The sequence below is a fragment of the Coregonus clupeaformis genome, chromosome 23, assembly GCF_020615455.1.
Source record: "Coregonus clupeaformis isolate EN_2021a chromosome 23, ASM2061545v1, whole genome shotgun sequence".
NCBI classification, from domain to species: Eukaryota; Metazoa; Chordata; class Actinopteri; order Salmoniformes; family Salmonidae; genus Coregonus; species Coregonus clupeaformis.
In genome coordinates this window covers 55,157,780-55,179,571 of record NC_059214.1, presented here as the reverse complement: position 1 = coordinate 55,179,571, position 21,792 = coordinate 55,157,780, and the positions used below count along the sequence as shown (strand labels likewise).

At 48.2% G+C, this 21,792-nt stretch overlaps 1 protein-coding gene across 1 annotated transcript in view; it reads right to left on the bottom strand.

The window, feature by feature from the left end:
• The window catches only part of LOC121536357 (FHF complex subunit HOOK interacting protein 1B-like), a 109,049-nt gene that overhangs the window by 52,809 nt on the left and 34,448 nt on the right, over positions 1-21,792 (bottom strand). Inside the window, exon 3 of the mRNA XM_045206767.1 lies at positions 5,570-6,046. Within this exon, the coding sequence (XP_045062702.1) occupies positions 5,570-5,698 (129 nt within the window). The 5' untranslated portion in view covers positions 5,699-6,046. The remainder of the gene's footprint in view (positions 1-5,569; positions 6,047-21,792) is intronic.

Sequence of the window (21,792 nt, the reverse complement as noted above, 5' to 3'; positions counted from 1 at the left end):
ACTTCAATTGTGAAAGATAGAAAACCTTATATGTTTTGTTTTCTAAGACATTCTAATGGGCTGCATGATGCAACTATTGGCTATTGATGATTTGAGAAAGTCTCAAACAAAGCTTGCACTCTGATCCTTGTCTCAGGTCACACATGCTGTTCTCTCATCAAGTGATCATATACTGAACAAAAAATAAACACAACAAAACTGCACATTTTAGTGGCCTTTTATTGTCCCCAGCACAAGGTGCACCTGTGTAATGATCATGCTGTTTAATCAGCTTCTTGATATGCCACGCCTGTCAGGTGGATGGATTATCTTGGCAAAGGAAAAATGCTCACTAACAGGGATGTAAACAAATTTGTGTACAACAGTTTAGAAAAATAAGCTTTTTGTGCGTATGGAAGATTCCTGGATCTTTTATTTCAACTCATGAAACATGGGACCAACACTTGTTGTGTTTATATTTGAGTTCAGTGTATAATATTACAATACAGAGGGTTGGGTTGTAATCAATTTTACCTCAAATTTTTGGGGGCACTGAGCAAATGTTTTGTCTTGTGAGCAGAAACAATTTTGTGCAACTTCTGGCGCGCATTTACAGTGAACACTGAGGCTGTACCCTGACAGTTTTAGACAGTAGCCAATAGGCTGTACCCTGACAGTTTTAGACAGTAGCCAATAGGCTGTACCCTTACAGTTTTAGACAGTAGCCAATAGGCTGTACCCTGACAGTTTTAGACAGTAGCCAATAGGCTGTACCCTCAGAGTTTTAGACAGTAGCCAATAGGCTGTACCTTTACAGTTTTAGACAGTAGCCAATAGGCTGTACCTTTACAGTTGTAGACAGTAGCCAATAGGCTGTACCCTGACAGTTTTAGACAGTAGCCAACAGGTTATTGTGGCTATCTGAGCATAATGTAGGCCTACCAACAAAATCAATGGAGAAAATCACATAACATTTACACATGGAAATGGCTTTTGATTTCTATGATATAGCCTACAGTAGCCTGTACAGTGGGGGAAAAAAGTATTTAGTCAGCCACCAATTGTGCAAGTTCTCCCACTTAAAAAGATGAGAGAGGCCTGTAATTTTCATCATAGGTACACGTCAACTATGACAGACAAAATGAGAAAAAAAATCCAGAAAATCACATTGTAGGATTTTAATGAATTTATTTGCAAATTACGGTTATTATTTGGTCCAATAACAAAAGTTTCTCAATACTTTGTTATATACCCTTTGTTGGCAATGACACAGGTCAAACGTTTTCTGTAAGTCTTCACAAGGTTTTCACACACTGTTGCTGGTATTTTGGCCCATTCCTCCATGCAGATCTCCTCTAGAGCAGTGATGTTTTGGGGGCTGTCGCTGAGCAACACAGACTTTCAACTCCCTCCAAAGATTTTCTATGGGGTTGAGATCTGGAGACTGGCTAGGCCACTCCAGGACCTTGAAATGCTTCTTACGAAGCCACTCCTTCGTTGCCCGGGCGGTGTGTTTGGGATCATTGTCATGCTGAAAGACCCAGCCACGTTTCATCTTCAATACCCTTGCTGATAGAAGGAGGTTTTCACTCAAAATCTCACGATACATGGCCCCATTCATTCTTTCCTTTACACGGATCAGTCGTCCTGGTCCCTTTGCAGAAAAACAGCCCCAAAGCATGATGTTTCCACCCCCATGCTTCACAGTAGGTATGGTGTTCTTTGGATGCAACTCAGCATTCTTTGTCCTCCAAACACGACGAGTTGAGTTTTTACCAAAAAGTTATATTTTGGTTTCATCTGACCATATGACATTCTCCCAATCCTCTTCTGGTGTCACGATCGTCGTATGAGTGAGTAGACCAAGGCGCAGCGTGTGAAACAAACATGACTTTAATTAGTTAAAGTATACCAAACAAAACACGACTCGTGAAGTCCACGGTAAACAATACCGACACGGAACAAAAACCCACAAACACAAGGTGAAACACAGACAGTTAAATATGGCTCCCAATCAGAGACAACCAGCCGACAGCTGACACTCGTTGCCTCTGATTGGGAGTCACACAGGCAAACATAGAAATAACCAACCTAGAACACCCAAACAAAGAAACAGAACACATAGAATAAACACACCCTGGCTCAACATATAGAGTCCCAGAGCCAGGGTGTGACAGTACCCTCTAAAGGCGCGGACTGCGACCGCGCCTAAATACGAGCAAAAACAGGGGAGGGCTGGGTGGGCATACCTCCTCGGCGGCGGTTCTGGCTCCGGCCTTGCCCACCACCCTCCAACAAACCCCCATAGCGCCCCCTGGTCCGGTCTGGCCCCGCTGGCTGGAGCTGGACTGGACGTAGCAGGGGCGGTAGGCTTCAGCTCCTTAGTGGAGCAGTTGAGCGGTACCTGAATGGCACCGATGACCCAGGCACGGGTTGTGCCGGACTGACGACTCGCACCCCTGGCTTGGTGCGAGTGGCAGGAACGGGCCGGGCCGGGCTGGCGACGCCGCACCGTAGACTTGGTGCGAGTGGCAGGAACAGGCCGGACCGGGCTGGCGACGCGCACCGTAGACTTGGTGCGTGGAGCAGGGACAGGCCGGGCCGGGCTGGCGACACACCCCGTAGGCTTGGTGCGTGGAGCAGGGACAGGCCGGGCTGGGCTGACGACGCACACCGTAGGCTTGGTGCGTGGAGCAGGAACAGGCCGGGCTGGCGACGCACACCGTAGGTTTGGTGCGTGGAGCAGGGACAGGCCGGGCTGGGCTGTCGACGCACACCGTAGGCTTGGTGCGTGGAGCAGGAACAGGCCGGGCTGGCGACGCACACCGTAGGCTTGGTGCGTGGAGCAGGGACAGGCCGGGCCGGGCTGGCGACGCACCCCGTAGGCTTGGTGCGTGGAGCAGGGACAGGCCGGGCTGGGCTGACGACGCACACCGTAGGCTTGGTGCGTGGAGCAGGAACAGGCCGGGCTGGGCTGGCGACGCACACCGTAGGTTTGGTGCGTGGAGCAGGGACAGGCCGGGCTGGGCTGTCGACGCACACCGTAGGCTTGGTGCGTGGAGCAGGAACAGGCCGGACCGTACTGGGAACACACACCACTGGCCTTAAACGGGGATCAGGAACGGGCCGGACCGGACTGGCAATACACCTCAGTACCTCTCGCCGTGCCTCTACAACTTCCTTCCCCCTTCTCACCAATGGCTCCCGTAACCTGGTGGCCCTCTGAACTCGCCCCTTGTCTGCCTCCGTCAGCCCCGTCGTCCATGCCGTGTGCCCCCCCCTAAAAATGTCTTGGGGTTGCCTCTCGCCTGTCCGACGTTGACCCGTTGGGCGCCGCTGCTCCTCTCCTGCCTGGGTCTCCCCCTTTATCGCCTTCCCGGTACCGGACGGCCTCCTCCTCAGTAATCTGCCCCCAACCGAGGAGGACATCCACAAGAGTCACCTCCTGCGTGTGTTCCTGGACACGCTGCTTGGTCCTGGTATGGTGGGTTTTTCTGTCACGATCGTCGTATGAGTGAGTAGACCAAGGCGCAGCGTGTGAAACAAACATGACTTTAATTAGTTAAAGTATACCAAACAAAACACGACTCGTGAAGTCCACGGTAAACAATACCGACACGGAACAAAAACCCACAAACACAAGGTGAAACACAGACAGTTAAATATGGCTCCCAATCAGAGACAACCAGCCGACAGCTGACACTCGTTGCCTCTGATTGGGAGTAACACAGGCAAACATAGAAATAACCAACCTAGAACACCCAAACAAAGAAACAGAACACATAGAATAAACACACCCTGGCTCAACATATAGAGTCCCAGAGCCAGGGTGTGACATCTGGATCATCCAAATGCACTCTAGCAAACTTCAGACGGGCCTGGACATGTACTGGCTTAAGCAGGGGGACACGCCTTGCACTGCAGGATTTGAGTCCCTGGCGGCGTAGTGTGTTACTGATGGTAGGCTTTGTTACTTTGGTCCCAGCTCTCTGCAGGTCATTCACTAGGTCCCCCCGTGTGGTTCTGGGATTTTTGCTCACCGTTCTTGTGATCATTTTAACCCCACGGGGTGAGATCTTGCGTGGAGCCCCAGATCGAGGGAGATTATCAGTGGTCTTGTATGTCTTCCATTTCCTAATAATTGCTCCCAGAGTTGATTTTCTTCTATTGCAGATTCAGTCTTTCCAGCCTGGTGCAGGTCTACAATTTTGTTTCTGGTGTCCTTTGACAGCTCTTTGGTCTTGGCCATAGTGGAGTTTGGAGTGTGACTGTTTGAGGTTGTGGACAGGTGTATTTTATACTGATAACAAGTTCAAACAGGTGCCATTAATACAGGTAACGAGTGGAAGACAGAGGAGCCTCTTAAAGAAGAAGTTACAGGTCTGTGAGAGCCAGAAATCTTGCTTGTTTGTAGGTGACCAAATACTTATTTTCCACCATAATTTGCAAATAAATTCATTAAAAATCCTACAATGTGATTTTATGGATTTTGTTTTCTCAATTTGTCTGTCATAGTTGACGTGTACCTATGATGAAAATTACAGTCCTCTCTCATCTTTTTAAGTGGGAGAACTTGCACAATTGGTGGCTGACTAAATACTGTTTTCCCCCACTGTATGTGGTGTTCAATGCAGGCCTACATTGCAACTGACTTTTAAAAACGTTTTCACATTATGAAGGGCTTGATATTAATTAAGTGGTGTTGGTGTCGTGCTTGGCCACACAGTCATGGGTGAAAAGGGAGTACAGGAAGGGGCTAAGCACACACCCCTGAGGGGCCCCCGTGTTGAGGATCAACATGGCAGATGTGTTGTTCTCAGTCATTGTTATCATGGATTCACATACAGATTGCTGTCATCTTTCGGTTCTCCTGTTTAAACTCATTAAGCTGACCATAGGAGTACAGCAAACTGTTCTTCAGGTCCTGGACCTCTCTGGTCAGGTCATCCATTATTTTATTAGTTGACTCCAACAGTATTTGGATAAAACACTTGAAGCGATTTTCTTGTTGTTGTAACAACTGCTTGTAGAATTATTTTTGTTTGTTTAAAAGATCCTTCACCTGTGATAGAGAGACACCACTGTCCCCAACGGTACTCCCACCGGCTTTGGTCTTTGTCATGGTAACAACGTAGGTTACGCTGTTACTCCTCGCAGTTACAGACAGGGCATGTCGCAGGGAAGCTGGAAACAGCAAAGAAACAGCAGCGATCTAGACAGTCACAAGCCCAGGACAATCCGCGGTGCCAGCCACAAGGGCTAACCGTGTCGCGGGCCGCATTCAAGACCTCAAGGATACTCTGCTAGCTTGATAGGCAGCTAACAGTGGCTAGGCTAGCTGCTACGACCCTCGGTCGGCAGGATCCCTGGACAGACAGATAGCAGCGGTCCCAGCAACGGATACCAACCACGTTGCGCGATCCAAACGCAAAAAGGTAGATAAGCTAGTAACAAAACTGTTTTCATAGAACACTTTTTCCAGAGACTTTCAAAAACAACAATCTGAGTTCTCCCTTGTTCCGAGATCAACCGGAAGTGAGGGGGATAGAGAGAGTGAGAGGAGAGCGAGAGAGAAAGAGAGTTTCCTCACCTGTCTCCAGTGGTTCTCAAACACCATGAGGCAGGTCTCTGGGTCAGCAGTACAGGGACTGGAGGGAGCCACCTTCCTACTGGACTTGCTCCCCGGACCCCGAGGGGTCAGCCGGCTCAACCAGCTCATCCTGACCTCCAGAGGGATCAAAGGTCAGAGGTCAATGTTCAGGGTTCAGAGGGTAGGAGAGAAGGAAGACAGTGGGAGAGGGAAGAGGAGGGGGGGAGAGGGAAGGGAGAGAGGGGGCAGTAGAGGAGGAGAGGAGACCAAGAGAGAGAGAGTCCAGATAGAGGGGGATGAGAAAGAGGCGGATTCAGCTGTGGTCGCCGGGGTGAGGATGTCTCTCAGTTGTCAGTGTTCCCGTAAAGTAACGGATCAGCGGTGTTCAATTAGGGGGGTGAGGTGTCTCTGCGGTGGGAGACACGTGTCATCCAGTCTGCAGCCGACACCACTCCATGCCCATGCAGAGGACCAGCACTGGAGGGAAACAACCACAACACAAACAAAGGTTAGAGTTAGGGTTGTAATATATTTTAGAGTTGCCTTTTATTGTCCCCAGCACAAGGTGCACCTGTGTAATGATCATGTTGTTTAATCAGCTTCTTGATATGCAACACCTGTCAGGTGGATGGATTATCTTGGCAAAGGATAAATGCTCACTAACAGGGATGTTAACAAGTTTGTGTACAAAATGAGAGAAATAAGCTTTTTGTGAGTATGTAAGATTTTCTGGGATCTTTTATTTCAGCTCATGAAACATGGGAACAGCACTTTACATGTTGTGTTTATATTTTTGTTCAGTGTATAATATTACAATACAGAGGGTAAGGTTGTAATTTATAATATTACAATACAGAGAGGTTAGTGTTAAATGCTGACCAAACCGCCCAGGTTTCGCTTGCGAGCGTTGCAAAAATAAATGTACACATACATGTTATTCAATCATTTCACCCAAACTGCTCGCGCGCTTCAACGAGTGTCTGCGTAGCCAGTCGCTAAAATAGAACTTGGTTCCATTTTTTGACCTCATTGGTTTTTAGGAGCATATACACTCCAGTCGGTGGTAGAAGAAGAAGACGAAGAAGACGATGAAGAATAAATAATTACTAGAAATTAAAGTTTACCCTTTTATCTGTGGATTAATTGTCGGAGTATGTCACGGTTCAGACAGACGACCAGAGGACCACAATTGCGTCACACCAGAAAGTTTATTAAACTTAAGGGGAAAGGGATGTAGGGAGTGAGTGAAGGCTCCAGGGGTTATCCCGTCCGATGTGCTGGGTCTGTGCCTCCCCCCAGTGGCAGCGATGCGTCCGATGACGCCGATGGTTGGTGGTCCAGAAGTCCTGGGGGAGGAAACACAGACACAACGGGGCGGAATGAAACCAGGCAGCAGTACAGTTCAAGGGAAATCCACAAAACGTAGTAGCAAGGCAGAAGGCTGGTCAGAGTTACCGGGATTGAAGAGTAGTCAGGAGTCGTAATGGCAGAAGCAGGTCTGGATCTCCTGAGGCAGAAGAGTATCCAAAAACCAGGCAGGTCGGGGTCACAAAACCAGGGTGAGCCAGAAGCGCGAGCAAACAGGTTCGGGTGTGAGCTTTGCAGACGATCTGACACAGGAGAGCTGAAAGACAGGGCTATAAATACTGGGAGAGGTTAGTGGGTAATGCAGCGCAGCTGGCAGAGTAATTAGAGCCGAGCAGAGCAGGGACAGGTGGAGCTAGTTAGGCTGAGTAGAGAGAGAGTGGTGAGCAGAGTGGAAACAACTTAAGGTGGTAACCCAGTGGAGTGAGAGGGCTCATGACAGAACCCCCCGAGGGGCGGCCCCAGAAGTCCCAAGAGCAACACCACGCCGGGCGGGAGGAGGGGAGCCGGAGGAGGGCTAGAACTCCTCCCGAACGGTCCCAGCGAAACGTCCTCATCCTCGGAGGAAGCCGGAGGGCCGTGGTCGGGGAGATGGGACAGGTCCCGAGACAGGATCAGGCACAGGACAGGAAGCCGAGCGGGCAGGACGGTTAGAGACCCCTCTGGGGGCGGCCCCTACGGATTGCAGGTTGATCAGGATGCCGTTGGTGGAAAGCGGTGATGGAGTCCTATCCACAATCCGACTAGCTGGCACCCAGGTCCTTTCCTCAGGTCCATAGCCCTCCCAGTCAATGAGGTACTGGAGACCCCCTACCCCTCCGTCTGGACCGAAGCAGGCGGCGGACGGTGTAAACCAGACCACCATCGACGAGCCGTGGAGGAGGAGGACAAGGCGCAGCAGGGACCAGCGGACTCCTGGGCACAGGCAGGGGCTGCAGCAATCCGGCTGGGGGCTAGCAGGACGACTTGTGTTGGTTGCAGATGGGGCAGGCTTGGACGAATTCCCGTACATCCTTCCTCAGAGAGGGCCACCAGAACCTCTGGGCGAGCAGGTTGTAAGTGCGGGTGGAGCCAGGGTGACAAGCTAGGCGGGAGTCATGTCCCCACTGAACGACCTGGGACCTCAGGTCTTCGGGGACAAAAAGGCGGTCAGCTGGGCAAGTGCTGGGACCTGGCTGGTTACGGAGAGCCTCCAGCACCTGTTCCTCAACAGCCCAGGTCAGAGCTGCAACGATGCAGGGACTTGGCAGAATCGACACAGGGTCCTTGGAGGGGTCAGGAGCGGAGTTAGTAGGTACTGGCCGAGGGGGTAGTGCGGCGGCAAGCAGGCAGGTTCGGTGGCAGTCCTCTCCCCACTCCCTGATCACCCCGGTCACCCAGTCGAGCTGAGGGTTGTGCCGGGGCGGAGCCATGGGTAACCCAGGATGAGGGGTTGGCCTGGAGAGGGGAGCAGGTGAAACTGGATAGTTTCTTGATGGTTTCCGGACAGACCCATCGAGACCGGGGCCGTGACATGAGTGACCGATCCGAGGTAAGTGTCCGTCCAGTGCCCGGGCAGGAATAGGAGGTGTCAAACGGAGGTTCTCCAGTCCCAGTTGGCGTGCCAGCTTGATGTCCATTATGTTGGCTTCGGCGCCAGAATCCACCAGAGCAGCCAGGGTGTGAGTTGAGTCAGGGAGGCGGAGGTGAACTTGCAGCAGGGGGTTGCGGTCGGAGGACTGGATGGTCATTGAACTCAAGCCGGACTCCCCCTATGCCCGGTGAGCTTCGGCCCTTTAAAGGGCAGGTTACCACCACGATGTCCATCACCTCCACAATAGAGGCAGAGGTTTGAGGTGAAGCGTCGCTAGCGCTCTGCAGGAGTGAGAGAGGCTCGCCCAATCTCCATAGGCTCAGACCGATCCAAGCTGAACTGGGTGAGTGGCAGTAGATGACAGGAGCCCAGTCGGATCTCTCCGAATGCCGGTAGTAGGTGGACCTTGGCGCCCCCTCTCACGGCGAGCCGGGTCTGTATCCCTCTGTCGATCCTGACAGTCAGTGCGATGGCTTCATCAAGAGTGGAAGGCAGTTCATGGGAACCAACTCGTCCTTGATATAGTCAGCCAAACTATGGAAAAGCGCGTCCACCAACGATGGTGTGTTCCAAAACTTACGTCTAGCCAGGGTTCGGAAGTCGATGGAATGGTCTGCGGCTGTACGTCTGCCTTGTCGAATACTGAACAGTTCACGAGACGCCTCTGCGGTTGGTGAATCCAGGTCAAACACCTTCAGCATCTCCTCGGCAAACCCGGTCGAGGTTGCACATGCGGGGGGTTTGGCGTTCGAACTCTGCTGTTCCCCAGAGTCGAGCTCGGCCCGTCAGGTGAGTGATGGCATACCCAACCTTAGCCCCCTCCGTGGCGGAGGTCCTTGGCTGCAAGGAGAACTGATCGGCAGCTAGTCAGGAATGGCCGGACCTGGGTAGAATCGCCGTTGACCGCTCGGGGTTTCAATCTTAGGTTCGAGCAGGCGGCTGCAATGCCGGGCAGTAACTCGGGGGGCAGGGCTGGTGGCAGACTGGCTGGGGTCAGGTTGGTGAGAGTTGAATGATCATGGCGAGTTGTTGTTGCTGCTGCTGGGACTGCTGCTGGTGCTGCTGGAACTGCTGATGCTGTTGGTGCCGGCTAGAAGCAGAGAGGTGATGTCGCCGCTCATGCGGCTAGCTCTCTCTCGGTGTGTTCCAGGCGTGCTGGCGGTGGAGTTGCTCAGGTTCTTCGGTTTCATTCGGGGGAAGTGTGCGCTGAGTCCATAATGGTCAATCGTGCTGTCGCGGTTCAGACAGACGACCAGAGGACCACAATTGCGTCACACCAGAAAGTTTATTAAACTTAAGGGAAGGGATGTAGGGAGTGAGTGAAGGCTCCGGGGTTATCCCGTCCGATGTGCTGGGTCTGTGCCTCCCCCAGTGGCAGCGGTGCGTCGATGGCGCCGATGGTTGGTGGTCCAGAAGTCCTGGGGGGGAGGAAACACAGACACAACGGGGCGGAATAAACCAGGCAGCCAGTACAGTTCAAGGAAATCCACAAAGCGTAGTAGCAAGGCAGAAGGCTGGTCAGAGTTACCGAGACTGAAGAGTAGTCAGGAGTCGTAATGGCAGAAGCAGGTCTGGATCTCCTGAGGCAGAAGAGTATCCAAAAACCCAGGCAGGTCGGGGTCACAAAACCAGGAGTGAGCCAAAGCGCCGAGCAAACAGGTTCGGGTGTGGGGCTTTGCAGGCGATCTGACACAGGAGAGCTGAAGACAGGGCTATAAATACTGGGAGAGGTTAGTGGGTAATGCACGCGCAGCTGGCAAGTAAGTAGAGCCGAGCAGAGCAGGGACAGGTGGAGCTAGTTAGGCTGAGTAGAGAGAGAGTGGTGAGCAGAGTGGAAACAACTTAAGGTGGTAACCCAGTGGAGTGAGAGGGCTCATGACAGAGTAGAGAACACACAATTTTATGTGACTCAGAACGGGTAAAAACTCTACAAAGATCCATGAAAAAAAGGACCTTGCACATTTCAGGTAAAATAACAACCCAATGTTTATAAAGTGCCTTGCAAAAGTATTCATCCCCCTTGGCGTTTTTCCTATTTTGTTGCATTACAACCTGTAATTTAAATGGATTTTTATTTGGATTTCATGTAATGGACATACACAAAATAGTCCAAATTGGTGAAGTGAAATGAAAAAAATAACTTGTTTCAAAAAACATTTAACAATAAATAACGGAAAAGTGGTGCGTGCATATGTATTCACCCCCTTTGCTATGAAGCCCCTAAATAAGATCTGGTGCAACCAGTTACCTTCAGAAGTCACATAATTAGTTAAATAAAGTCCACCTGTGTGCAATCTAAGTGTCACATGATCTCAGTATATTTACACCTGTTCTGAAAGGCCCCAGAGTCTGCAACACCACTAAGCAAGGGGCACCACCAAGCAAGCGGCACCATGAAGACCAAGGAGCTCTCCAAACAGGTCAGGGACAAAGATGTGGACAAGTGCAGATCAGGGTTGGGTTATAAAAAAATATCCGAAACTTTGAGCAACATTAAATCCATTATTAAAAAAATGAAAGAATATGGCACCACAACAAACCCGCCAAGGAGGCCCGCCCACCAAAACTCACGGACCAGGCAAGGAGGGCATTATTCAAAGAGGCAACAAAGAGACCAAAGATAACCCTGAAGGAGCTGCAAAGCTCTACAGCGGAGATTGGAGTATCTGTCCATAGGACCACTTTAAGCCGTACACTCCACAGAGCTGGGCTTTACGGAAGAGTGGTCAGAAAAAAGCCATTACTTAAAGAAAAAAATAAGCAAACATGTTTGGTGTTCGCCAAAAGGCATGTGGGAGACTCCCCAAACATATGGAAGAAGGTATTCTGGTCATATTAGACTAAAACAGAGCTTTTTGGCCATCAAGGAAAATGCTATGTCTGGCGCAAACCCAACACCTCTCATCATCCCCGAGAACACCATCCCCACAGCGAAGCATGGTGGTGGCAGCATCATGCTGTGGGATGTTTTTCATCGGCAGGGACTGGGAAACTGGTCAAAATTGAAGGAATGATGGATGGCGCTAAATACAAGGAAATTCTTGAGGGAAACCTGTTTCAGACTTCCAGAGATTTGAGACTGGGATGGAGGTTCACCTTCCAGCAGGACAATGACCTTAGGCATACAGCTAAAGCAACACTCGAGTGGTTTAAGGGGAAACATTTAAATGTCTTTGACCTAGTCAAAGCCCAGACCTCAATCCAATTGAGAATCTGTGGTATGACTTAAAGATTGCTGTACACCAGCGGAACCCATCCAACTTGAAGGAGCTGGAGCAGTTTTGCCTTGAAGAATGGGCAAAAATCCCAGTGGCTAGATGTGCCAAGCTTATAGAGACATACCCCAAGGGACTTGAGCTGTAATCGCTGCAAAAGGTGGCTCTACAAAGTATTGACTTTGGGGGGGTGAATAGTTATGCACGCTCAAGTTCTGTTTTTGTCTTATTTCTTGTTTGTTTCATAAAAAATTTAAATAAATGCATCTTCAAAGTGGTAGGCATGTTGTGTAAATCAAATGATACAAACCCCCCCAAAATCCATTTTAATTCCAGGTTGTAAGGCAACAAAATAGGAAAAATGCCAAGGGGGGGTGAATACTTTTGCAAGCCACTGTATCCCACAACAAATTAGCTAGCAACAGCAAGCTAGCTAGCTAAATGTCTACCCACATGTACATATTACCTCAATTACCTCAACTAACCGGTGTCCCCGCACATTGACTCTGTACCGGTACCCCCTGTATATAGCCTCCCTACTGTTATTTTATTTTACTTAACACTTTTTTTCTTAAAACTGCATTGTTGGTTAAGGGCTTGTAAGTAAGCATTTCACTGTTGTATTCGGCGCATGTGGCAAATAACATTTGATTTTATATTTCCATGAATGTTTCACGTGTTTCGACCTGTCCCCAAATTAATATAGTTAGTTCAGAGTTCGTTTTGATATTTCAACCTGCGTGTCCTGATCGCGTCTGGTGTAGATGGACAAAATCTAAATTGCGGGCGCGTGTGCGGCGTAGTCAGATTGTAAATTACTGTTTTATATCTTCACTGTTTGAAATCATTATATCCTAATCAAAAGAGGACCAGAAGCTTGGCTGGTGCGTAAATAACACGCCAGCTCAGACAAACTAAGAGGTGGAATGGGTTCGCGCTCCAAAAAGACGTCGCATAAAGCTTACTTCATTATTCAATGTTTTTTTTAAATTATTTTCACTGCATCAGGGATAGCGTACACAGACGTTTCACTGCATCAGGGATAGCGTACACAGACGTTTCGGCTTTACAGCCTTCTTCAGTGGGTAGGTACAATTTAATTTTAATTCAAAACAGCACTTGTAAAGAACAACCAATGAGCAGCAGGTGCTTCTAATCAGGGTTGCAGCTCATCAGCCAATCAGGGATGAGGCTTTTCTGGTCTACCTGGTTGTATTTCCTGTATACAAATTAGAGAGGCAACAAAGAGACCGAAGATAACCCTGAAGGAGCTGCAAAGCTCTACAGCGGAGATTGGAGTATCTGTCCATAGGACCACTTTAAGCCGTACACTCCACAGAGCTGGGCTTTACGGAAGAGTGGTCAGAAAAAAGCCATTACTTAAAGAAAAAAACAAGCAAACATGTTTGGTGTTCGCCAAAAGGCATGTGGGAGACTCCCCAAACATATGGAAGAAGGTACTCTGGTCATATTAGACTAAAACAGAGCTTTTTGGCCATCAAGGAAAACGCTATGTCTGGCGCAAACCCAACACCTATCATCACCCCGAGAACACCATCCCCACAGTGAAGCATGGTGGTGGCAGCATCATGCTGTGGGGATGTTTTTCCATCGGCAGGGACTGGGAAACTGGTCAGAATTGAAGGAATGATGGATGGCGCTAAATACAAGGAAATTCTTGAGGGAAACCTGTTTCAGACTGCTTTCCACAAGACACTGGGAGATGAATTCACCTTTCAGCAGGACAACAACCTAAAACACAAGGCCAAATCTACACTGGAGTTTCTTACCAAGAAGACAGGGAATGTTACTGAGTGGCCGAGTTACAATGTTGACTTAAATCTGCTTGAAAATCTACGGCAAGACTTGAAGATGGTTGTCTGGCAATGATCAACAACCAATTTGACAGAGCTTGAAGAATGCTGAAAAGAATAATGGGCAAATGTTGCACAGTCCAGGTATGGAAAGCTCATAGAGACTTACCCAGAAAGACACACAGCTGTAATCGCTGCCAAAGTTGATTCTAACATGTATTGAACCCAGGGATGTGAATACTTTATTGTAAATGAAATATTTCTGTATTTAAGTTTCAATACATTTGCAAAAAAATTTTTTAACATGTTTTCACTTTGTCATTATTGGGCGTTGTGTAGATGGGTGAGGAAAATATATATTTAATCCATTTTGAATTCAGGCTGTAACAACAAATGTAGGAATAAGTCAAGGGGTATGAATACTTTCTGAAAGCACTGTATGTGAAGGTTCCCAAACGATCTATAAAAATCGGCTATTTGGCACAGGTGGTGTAAACGAGCCTATATTATAGGTCCCCACATAAAACATGTAGGCAGTGTTTTTGGCATGTGCCATTTTGGATGGGGTTTAGGACTTAACATCGTATGGTTCTGGGGTGGGAATTGCATCTAACACAGATTCCCACCAGAGGAGAAAATATGAAATACAAAATATTCCTAAATAAATTAAGGAATCCTGCAGATGATGATGATCAAAGTATTATCAAAGGACACTATAAAAGCAGCACAATATTACTCACAATTTGGAATTACAGTAGTTTTAGGAGTCTGAAAAAATTTATGAATATGATGGGAACGAGAGTGTAGATGTGGTGACTATATATTCAGTTCATCAAACCTATAACATTCAACCATGGAGAGGTAGATTTAGTAAAAAGATAGGTTGAGTCAAGGACAGAGCTTTGTGTCTCTTCCTGCCTCCCAATCCACCGACCGACCGAACGGTGGGCACAAACAGTGAAGCAATTGTGTGAGCAAGCAGAAGAGGAGTTTAAAAGTGTTTATAAAGGTTGTCACGGTAAGTTTCCGGCGTTTCCAGATAAAGGACATAAAAAAGATGGTGGGATGTTATGCTCCTAAAACACACAGCAAAAGGTGGATCTATTAATGCTATTATGTAAATGGTTCAATCTGAAATAACATTCCTCAATTCAAAAACACACCCACGTCAATCAAGAGTTAAAAGAGACTAAAACAAAACTGGAAACAAACGCAGAAAGCAGTAAGGAGTAGTTGAATCGATACAGTACGTTTTAATTTGGTAAACACTGGTATATGGCTGATGTATTTCATAATTTGTGAGCACTGCATATGAATCAAAAAATAATAAATATTAATGAGTGTGAAGCAACTAATGAATATCCAAAGGAGATATAATAAATATATATAATATATAATACAATATAATAAATATATCCAGTAAAACATTAAGAGTAGATTAAAACACCCAGTAAGGTGAAGGTAAAGGGGGGGAGTAGCCTCCCTGTGAACAGAAGTTAGCATGTTTTGTTTTGTCTGTAATTAAAACCTTTTTGTCCACCTGGTAAAGTAATGTTAGAGGGAAAGTTGTCTGTGTTAGGGTCACTCATCTGTTTCAGAGTGTGAGACTAGGAAACATGTGACTCAGAGTTTTGTCCTTGACACTCTCGCAACGCCACTGCTCTCTCTTCCTTTGTAAACATCCGACATACCTCCCCTGTCAGGGGACCGAGCAAAGGTAAAAGGAAATTGTCCGAGTTGCTAAACATGAACCATTAGGCCCTAAAGCCTATAGTGTTCCTAAGATGTTCTCTAAGGGGTGGGGTGGAGATGGTTGTGGACTACAGGAAAAAGAGGACCGAGCACGCCCCCATTCTCATCGACGGGGCTGTAGCGGAGCAGGTTGAGAGCTTCAAGTTCCTTGGCGTCCACATCACCAACAAACTATCATGGTCCAAACACACCAAGACAGTGGTGAAGAGGGCACGACAAAGCCCATTTCCCCTCAGGAGAATGAAAAGATTTGGCATGGGTCCTCAGATCCTCAAAAAGTTATACAGCTACACCATCGAGAGCATCCTGACTGGTTGCATCACCGCCTGGTATGGCAACTGCTCGGCCTCCGACCGCAAGGCACTACAGAGGGTAGTGCATACGGCCCAGTATATCACTGGGGCCAAGCTTCCTGCCACCCAGGACCTCGATACCAGGCGGTGTCAGAAGAAGGCCCTAAAAATTCTCAAAGACTCCAGCCATCCTAGTCATAGACTGTTCTCTCTGCTACCGAACGGCAAGCGGTACCGGAGCACCAAGTCTACGTCCAAAAGGCTTCTCAACAGCTTCTACCCCCAAGCCATAAGACTCCTGAACAGCTAATCAAATGGCTATCCGGACTATTTGCATTGCCCCCCCCATCCCCTCTTTTACACTGCTGCTACTCTGTTTATTATCTATGCATAGTCACTTTAACTCTACCTACATGTACATATTACCTCAACTAACCTGTGCCCCAGCACATTGACTCTGTACCGGTACCCCCTGTATAATAATAAATAAAATATATATACAAAATAAAAATAAATGTATTTGTCACATGCGCCAAATACAACCGGTGTAGACCTTACAGTGAAATGCTTACTTACAAGCATTTTACTGCTGCTCTTTAAATATTTGTTTTTTTGATTAACACTTATTTTTCTTAAAACTGCATTGTTGGTTAAGGGCTTGTAAGTAAGCATTTCACTGTAAGGTCTACACCTGTTGCATTTGGCGCATGTGACAAATACAATTGTATTTTATTTATTTGGGATGAGAGGGGCTTTCTAGGGGGTGGGATGGAGATAGGCCTCAGTATGACCTGAGGGCTGATAAATACTACCCACAAATACCAACCGTAGCTCAACACAAGGGATTGATAGAGGCTTTAGCTGGTAGAGATTGGCATGAGGTGAAACTGATTGAGGCCACAGCTGGAGTGTACCAAGTAGCTATAGGAGGGGGAATATAATGAAGTGAGGAGGACATGGCGTGGGAACACCTTCTGTACACCTGATGCCTGTGGGGGAAGACTGAAGGGTAGACTGATGAGGTGTATAGATCCTTTATTCCACAGGCATAGAGCCTGGTCAGTCAGGAGGTGGGAAGTGGATTTCTACTGGTGTGGGAGTTTAATGAGGCACTCCATGTTTCTCCGGCCCTTAGAACTCTCATAGAAACTAGGTCAGAATGGAAGGAGTTGGCAAAAAACAGAGCACATTTTAGAGTGTAGGCTAGTCCTAGTCCTGAGTCAGAGTACTGTTGTTCTTCCCTAGCAGGCTGGCAGGCAGGTAAGATGGGTTGTTCTTCCCTAGCAGGCTGGCAGGCAGGTAAGATGGGTTGTTCTTCCCTAGCAGGCAGGTAAGATGGGTTGTTCTTCCCTAGCAGGCTGGCAGGCAGGTAAGATGGGTTGTTCTTCTCTAGCAGGCTGGCAGGCAGGTAAGATGGGTTGTTCTTCTCTAGCAGGCTGGCAGGCAGGTAAGATGGGTTGTTCTTCTCTAGCAGGTTGGCAGGCAGGTAAGATGGGTTGTTCTTCCCTAGCAGGCTGGCAGGCAGGTAAGATGGGTTGTTCTTCTCTAGCAGGCTGGCAGGCAGGTAAGATGGGTTGTTCTTCTCTAGCAGGCTGGCAGGCAGGTAAGATGGGTTGTTCTTCTCTAGCAGGTTGGCAGGCAGGTAAGATGGGTTGTTCTTCCCTAGCAGGCTGGCAGGCAGGTAAGATGGGTTGTTCTTCTCTAGCAGGCTGGCAGGCAGGTAAGATGGGTTGTTCTTCCCTAGCAGGTTGGCAGGCAGGTAAGATGGGTTGTTCTTCCCTAGCAGGCTGGCAGGCAGGTAAGATGGGTTGTTCTTCCCTAGCAGGCTGGCAGGCAGGTAAGATGGGTTGTTCTTCCCTAGCAGGCTGGCAGGCAGGTAAGATGGGTTGTTCTTCCCTAGCAGGCTGGCAGGCAGGTAAGATGGGTTGTTCTTCCCTAGCAGGCTGGCAGGCAGGTAAGATGGGTTGTTCTTCCCTAGCAGGCTGGCAGGAAGGTAAGATGGGTTGTTCTTCCCTAGCAGGCTGGTAAGATGGGTTGTTCTTCCCTAGCAGGCTGGCAGGCAGGTAAGATGGGTTGTTCTTCTCTGGCAGGCAGGTAAGATGGGTTGTTCTTCTCTGGCAGGCAGGTAAGATGGGTTGTTCTTCTCTGGCAGGCAGGTAAGATGGGTTGTTCTTCTCTGGCAGGCAGGTAAGATGGGTTGTTCTTCTCTGGCAGGCAGGTAAGATGGGTTGTTCTTCTCTGGCAGGCAGGTAAGATGGGTTGTTCTTCCCTAGCAGGCTGGCAGGCAGGTAAGATGGGTTGTTCTTCCCTAGCAGGCTGGTAAGATGGGTTGTTCTTCCCTAGCAGGCAGGTAAGATGGGTTGGTCTTCCCTAGCAGGTTGGCAGGCAGGTAAGATGGGTTGTTCTTCCCTAGCAGGCAGGTAAGATGGGTTGGTCTGCCCTAGCAGGTTGGCAGGCATGTAAGATGGGTTGTTCTTCCCTAGCAGGTTGGCAGGCAGGTAAGATGGGTTGTTCTTCCCTAGCAGGCAGGTAAGATGGGTTGGTCTTCCCTAGCAGGTTGGCAGGCAGGTAAGATGGGTTGTTCTTCCCTAGCAGGCTGGCAGGAAGGTAAGATGGGTTGGTCTTCTCTAGCAGGCTGGCAGGCAGGTAAGATGGGTTGTTCTTCCCTAGCAGGCTGGCAGGAAGGTAAGATGGGTTGTTCTTCCCTAGCAGGCTGGCAGGCAGGTAAGATGGGTTGGTTTTCTCTAGCAGGCTGGCAGGCAGGTAAGATGGGTTGGTCTTCTCTAGCAGGCTGACAGGAAGGTAAGATGGGTTGTTCTTCCCTAGCAGGCAGGTAAGATGGGTTGTTCTTCCCTAGTGAGTTTCTCTGATTACTTTCTGTCCTCATTACGAGACTGTTCTGTTTGTTTCTACACACAGCAAATTCTATACAGTCTACACTCTGGCCGTCTACAGCACCTAACAACAGTAAGTGAGTGAGTGAGTGAGTGAGTGAGTGAGTGAGTGAGTGAGTGAGTGAGTGAGTGAGTGAGTGAGTGAGTGAGTGAGTGAGTGAGTGAGTGAGTGAGAGAGAGTGAGTGAGTGAGTGAGTGAGAAGGAGAGAGAGAGAGAGAGAGAGAGAGAGAAAGAGGAGGAGGATAAAGAGGAGGAGGGAGAGAGGGAGGGACAGCAGGAGAGAGAGAGAGAGAGAGAGAGAGAGAGAAAGAGGAGGAGGAGAAAGAGGAGGAGGGAGAGAGGGAGGGACAGCAGGAGAGAGAAAGAGAGAGACAGCAGGAGAGCGAAAGCGAGAGAGACAGCAGGAGAGTGGGAAAAGAGAACTGAAGCATGTGAGAAGGTGAGCAAGAGAAGGAGTGAATACATGTGAACGAGTAAAGGAGAGAAAGATTGAGTGGGAGGATGATGCACCACTTAGGAGCAGAATATCTAAATTAACCTAGCGTTGGAACAACAATTATTTTCCAATCGTTTTGTTCTGAACAGCAAAATAAAGTTCAGAACCGGTTTGAACAAAGTTTATATTGTTCCTTTCTGTTCCTTTTTAAACCTCTGAAATCTAAAGTTTTTACGAAGCACCGCATTAAATGACTTAACCAATGGATGGAGGAGATTGCTATGGAGCGGGCAAGCTGTAGTGTAGGGTGCCACATGCGACAATGGAGAGCGCTTAGCATGAAGCGCTGGACACCTTGTTGTTATGACATGCATTATCTGAATTAGGCCCACATAATTATACCTACGGAGGAGCGGCTTCTATGAAGGAACTTTGAATGTCTTTGAACTCCAGAGAGTTGGCATAACTAACGTTGGCCCAGAGCTTGCCCTTGATCATGACTCTCAGTTCGATTACATTCCACACAATGTCGCCTAGAGTTTTCAAGAGCTAGGCCAGAGCTAACGGCACCAGAATTAAAACAAAAACACGTCTTACCTTTTTTTTGTAGTTAATAAATCCGATGTGAAACATGATAACTGTGGTATCCTTAACTAGCACTGAAAAAGTTAATAATTGTTCTCTAATTAAACATCTCTCTCCCTAGTTTCTGTATCACTCCTGTAACGACAGTAGCTACTGTAGACTATGCATGCTTCGGGGGGGAGGGTCATGTAGCCCAAACACACATAAAGATGTTGAGCAGGCAGACAGGCAGACACTGGAATACGTTTCTGAGTGACAGCGAGGGCTTTGCATAGGCGCTTTGTTCCGGTTTTGTTTTGTTTTTGTGGGACTGGAAAGAAAATTGCCCAGAACGTAAAAAACATAATATTCAAAATCAGTAAGTTAGACTAAATATTAGCATTTCATATATTCGCAGTTAATAAAATTCAATCTGGATAATAACACAAAAAAACAGATCACAAGGCTAGAGAAATATATCGACAAATATTACAACAACACGCAACACCCAAACATGGCGTAAGATAAACTGAGGAGAACAAATCTCCAAGAAAAAACGTGACTCGTCGACTGATACAGATGATTTATGCTTTTCACCACTGTGTCTGGTAAGTGTGGAAAGCGACCTGTTGAAGTCGATAAATGACAAACTGGGCATACTGGAGTTGGTCAGTAAGGATGTAAAGGAGTTGAAAGATAGTCTTGAAATGAGTGACGAAAAAGCTGTGATAATAGAGAAAGATACCAAATAATTAAAAGGTGACAGTAACTATGGAAACGGACGTTAGGGAACTAAACAAGGAGAACAACCTTCTGGGAGAAGCCTTACTAGACATCCAAACTAGATCGATGAGAGAAAATCTAGTAGTTACGGGTATTCATGAAAAAGAGGGAGAAGTAACTGAGAATATTGTGTAGGACGTGTACACCGTTTCGGACAAAAAGGACAGAAATATGATCACCCAATCATTGCCAAATTTGCATTTAAGGATAAAGCAATGGTTAAAAGCCTAGGAAAAAGACTTGCTGGCACGAAAATAGGCATGAATGATCAGTTCCCGAGGGAGATTGCAGAAAGGCGCAAAGTTCTGTATCCAATCTTCAAGGAAAATAGATTAAAAGGGAAGCGTGTTGCTCTCGTGGTCGATAAACTGTATATTGACAACGAACGTTATTAACCGGTTCAAATGCTTTTAAAAGAACGGTTCTGTTCCAATGTTGTTCTTTGTAGACTAAGATCACAGTAGAGGAGGGGGCGATATTACGATAGCGTCGTCTGTCGACAATGATTGACAGGCATCGTCGACGGCGACGACATTGTGATATGACACGACGATGGTTTAGCCTATTTGAACTTGACTGGCACCGTGCAGTAAAAAAACGTAGTCTTGCAGTACAAAGCAGGACAGTACACAGCAGGACAGTACACAGCAGGACAGCACACAGCAGGACAGCAGGACAGTACACAGCAGGACAGCAGGACAGTACACAGCAGGACAGCAGGACAGTACACAGCAGGACAGTACACAGCAGGACAGCAGGACAGTACACAGCAGGACAGCAGGACAGTACACAGCAGGACAGTACACAGCAGGACAGTACACAGCAGGACAGCAGGACAGTACACAGCAGGACAGCACACAGCAGGACAGCACACAGCAGGACAGGACACAGCAGGACAGCACACAGCAGGACAGCACACAGCAGGACAGGACACAGCAGGACAGGACACAGCAGGACAGCACACAGCAGGACAGCACACAGCAGGACAGCAGGACAGCAGGACAGTACACAGCAGGACAGCACACAGCAGGACAGCACACAGCAGGACAGTACACAGCAGGACAGCACACAGCAGGACAGCACACAGCAGGACAGTACACAGCAGGACAGTACACAGCAGGACAGCAGGACAGTACACAGCAGGACAGTACACAGCAGGACAGTACACAGCAGGACAGTACACAGCAGGACAGCAGGACAGTACACAGCAGGACAGTACACAGCAGGACAGCAGGACAGTACACAGCAGGACAGCACACAGCAGGACAGCACACAGCAGGACAGGACACAGCAGGACAGCACACAGCAGGACAGCACACAGCAGGACAGGACACAGCAGGACAGGACACAGCAGGACAGTACACAGCAGGACAGTACACAGCAGGACAGGACACAGCAGGACAGTACACAGCAGGACAGGACACAGCAGGACAGTACACAGCAGGACAGCAGGACAGTACACAGCAGGACAGGACACAGCAGGACAGCACACAGCAGGACAGCAGGACAGCACACAGCAGGACAGCACACAGC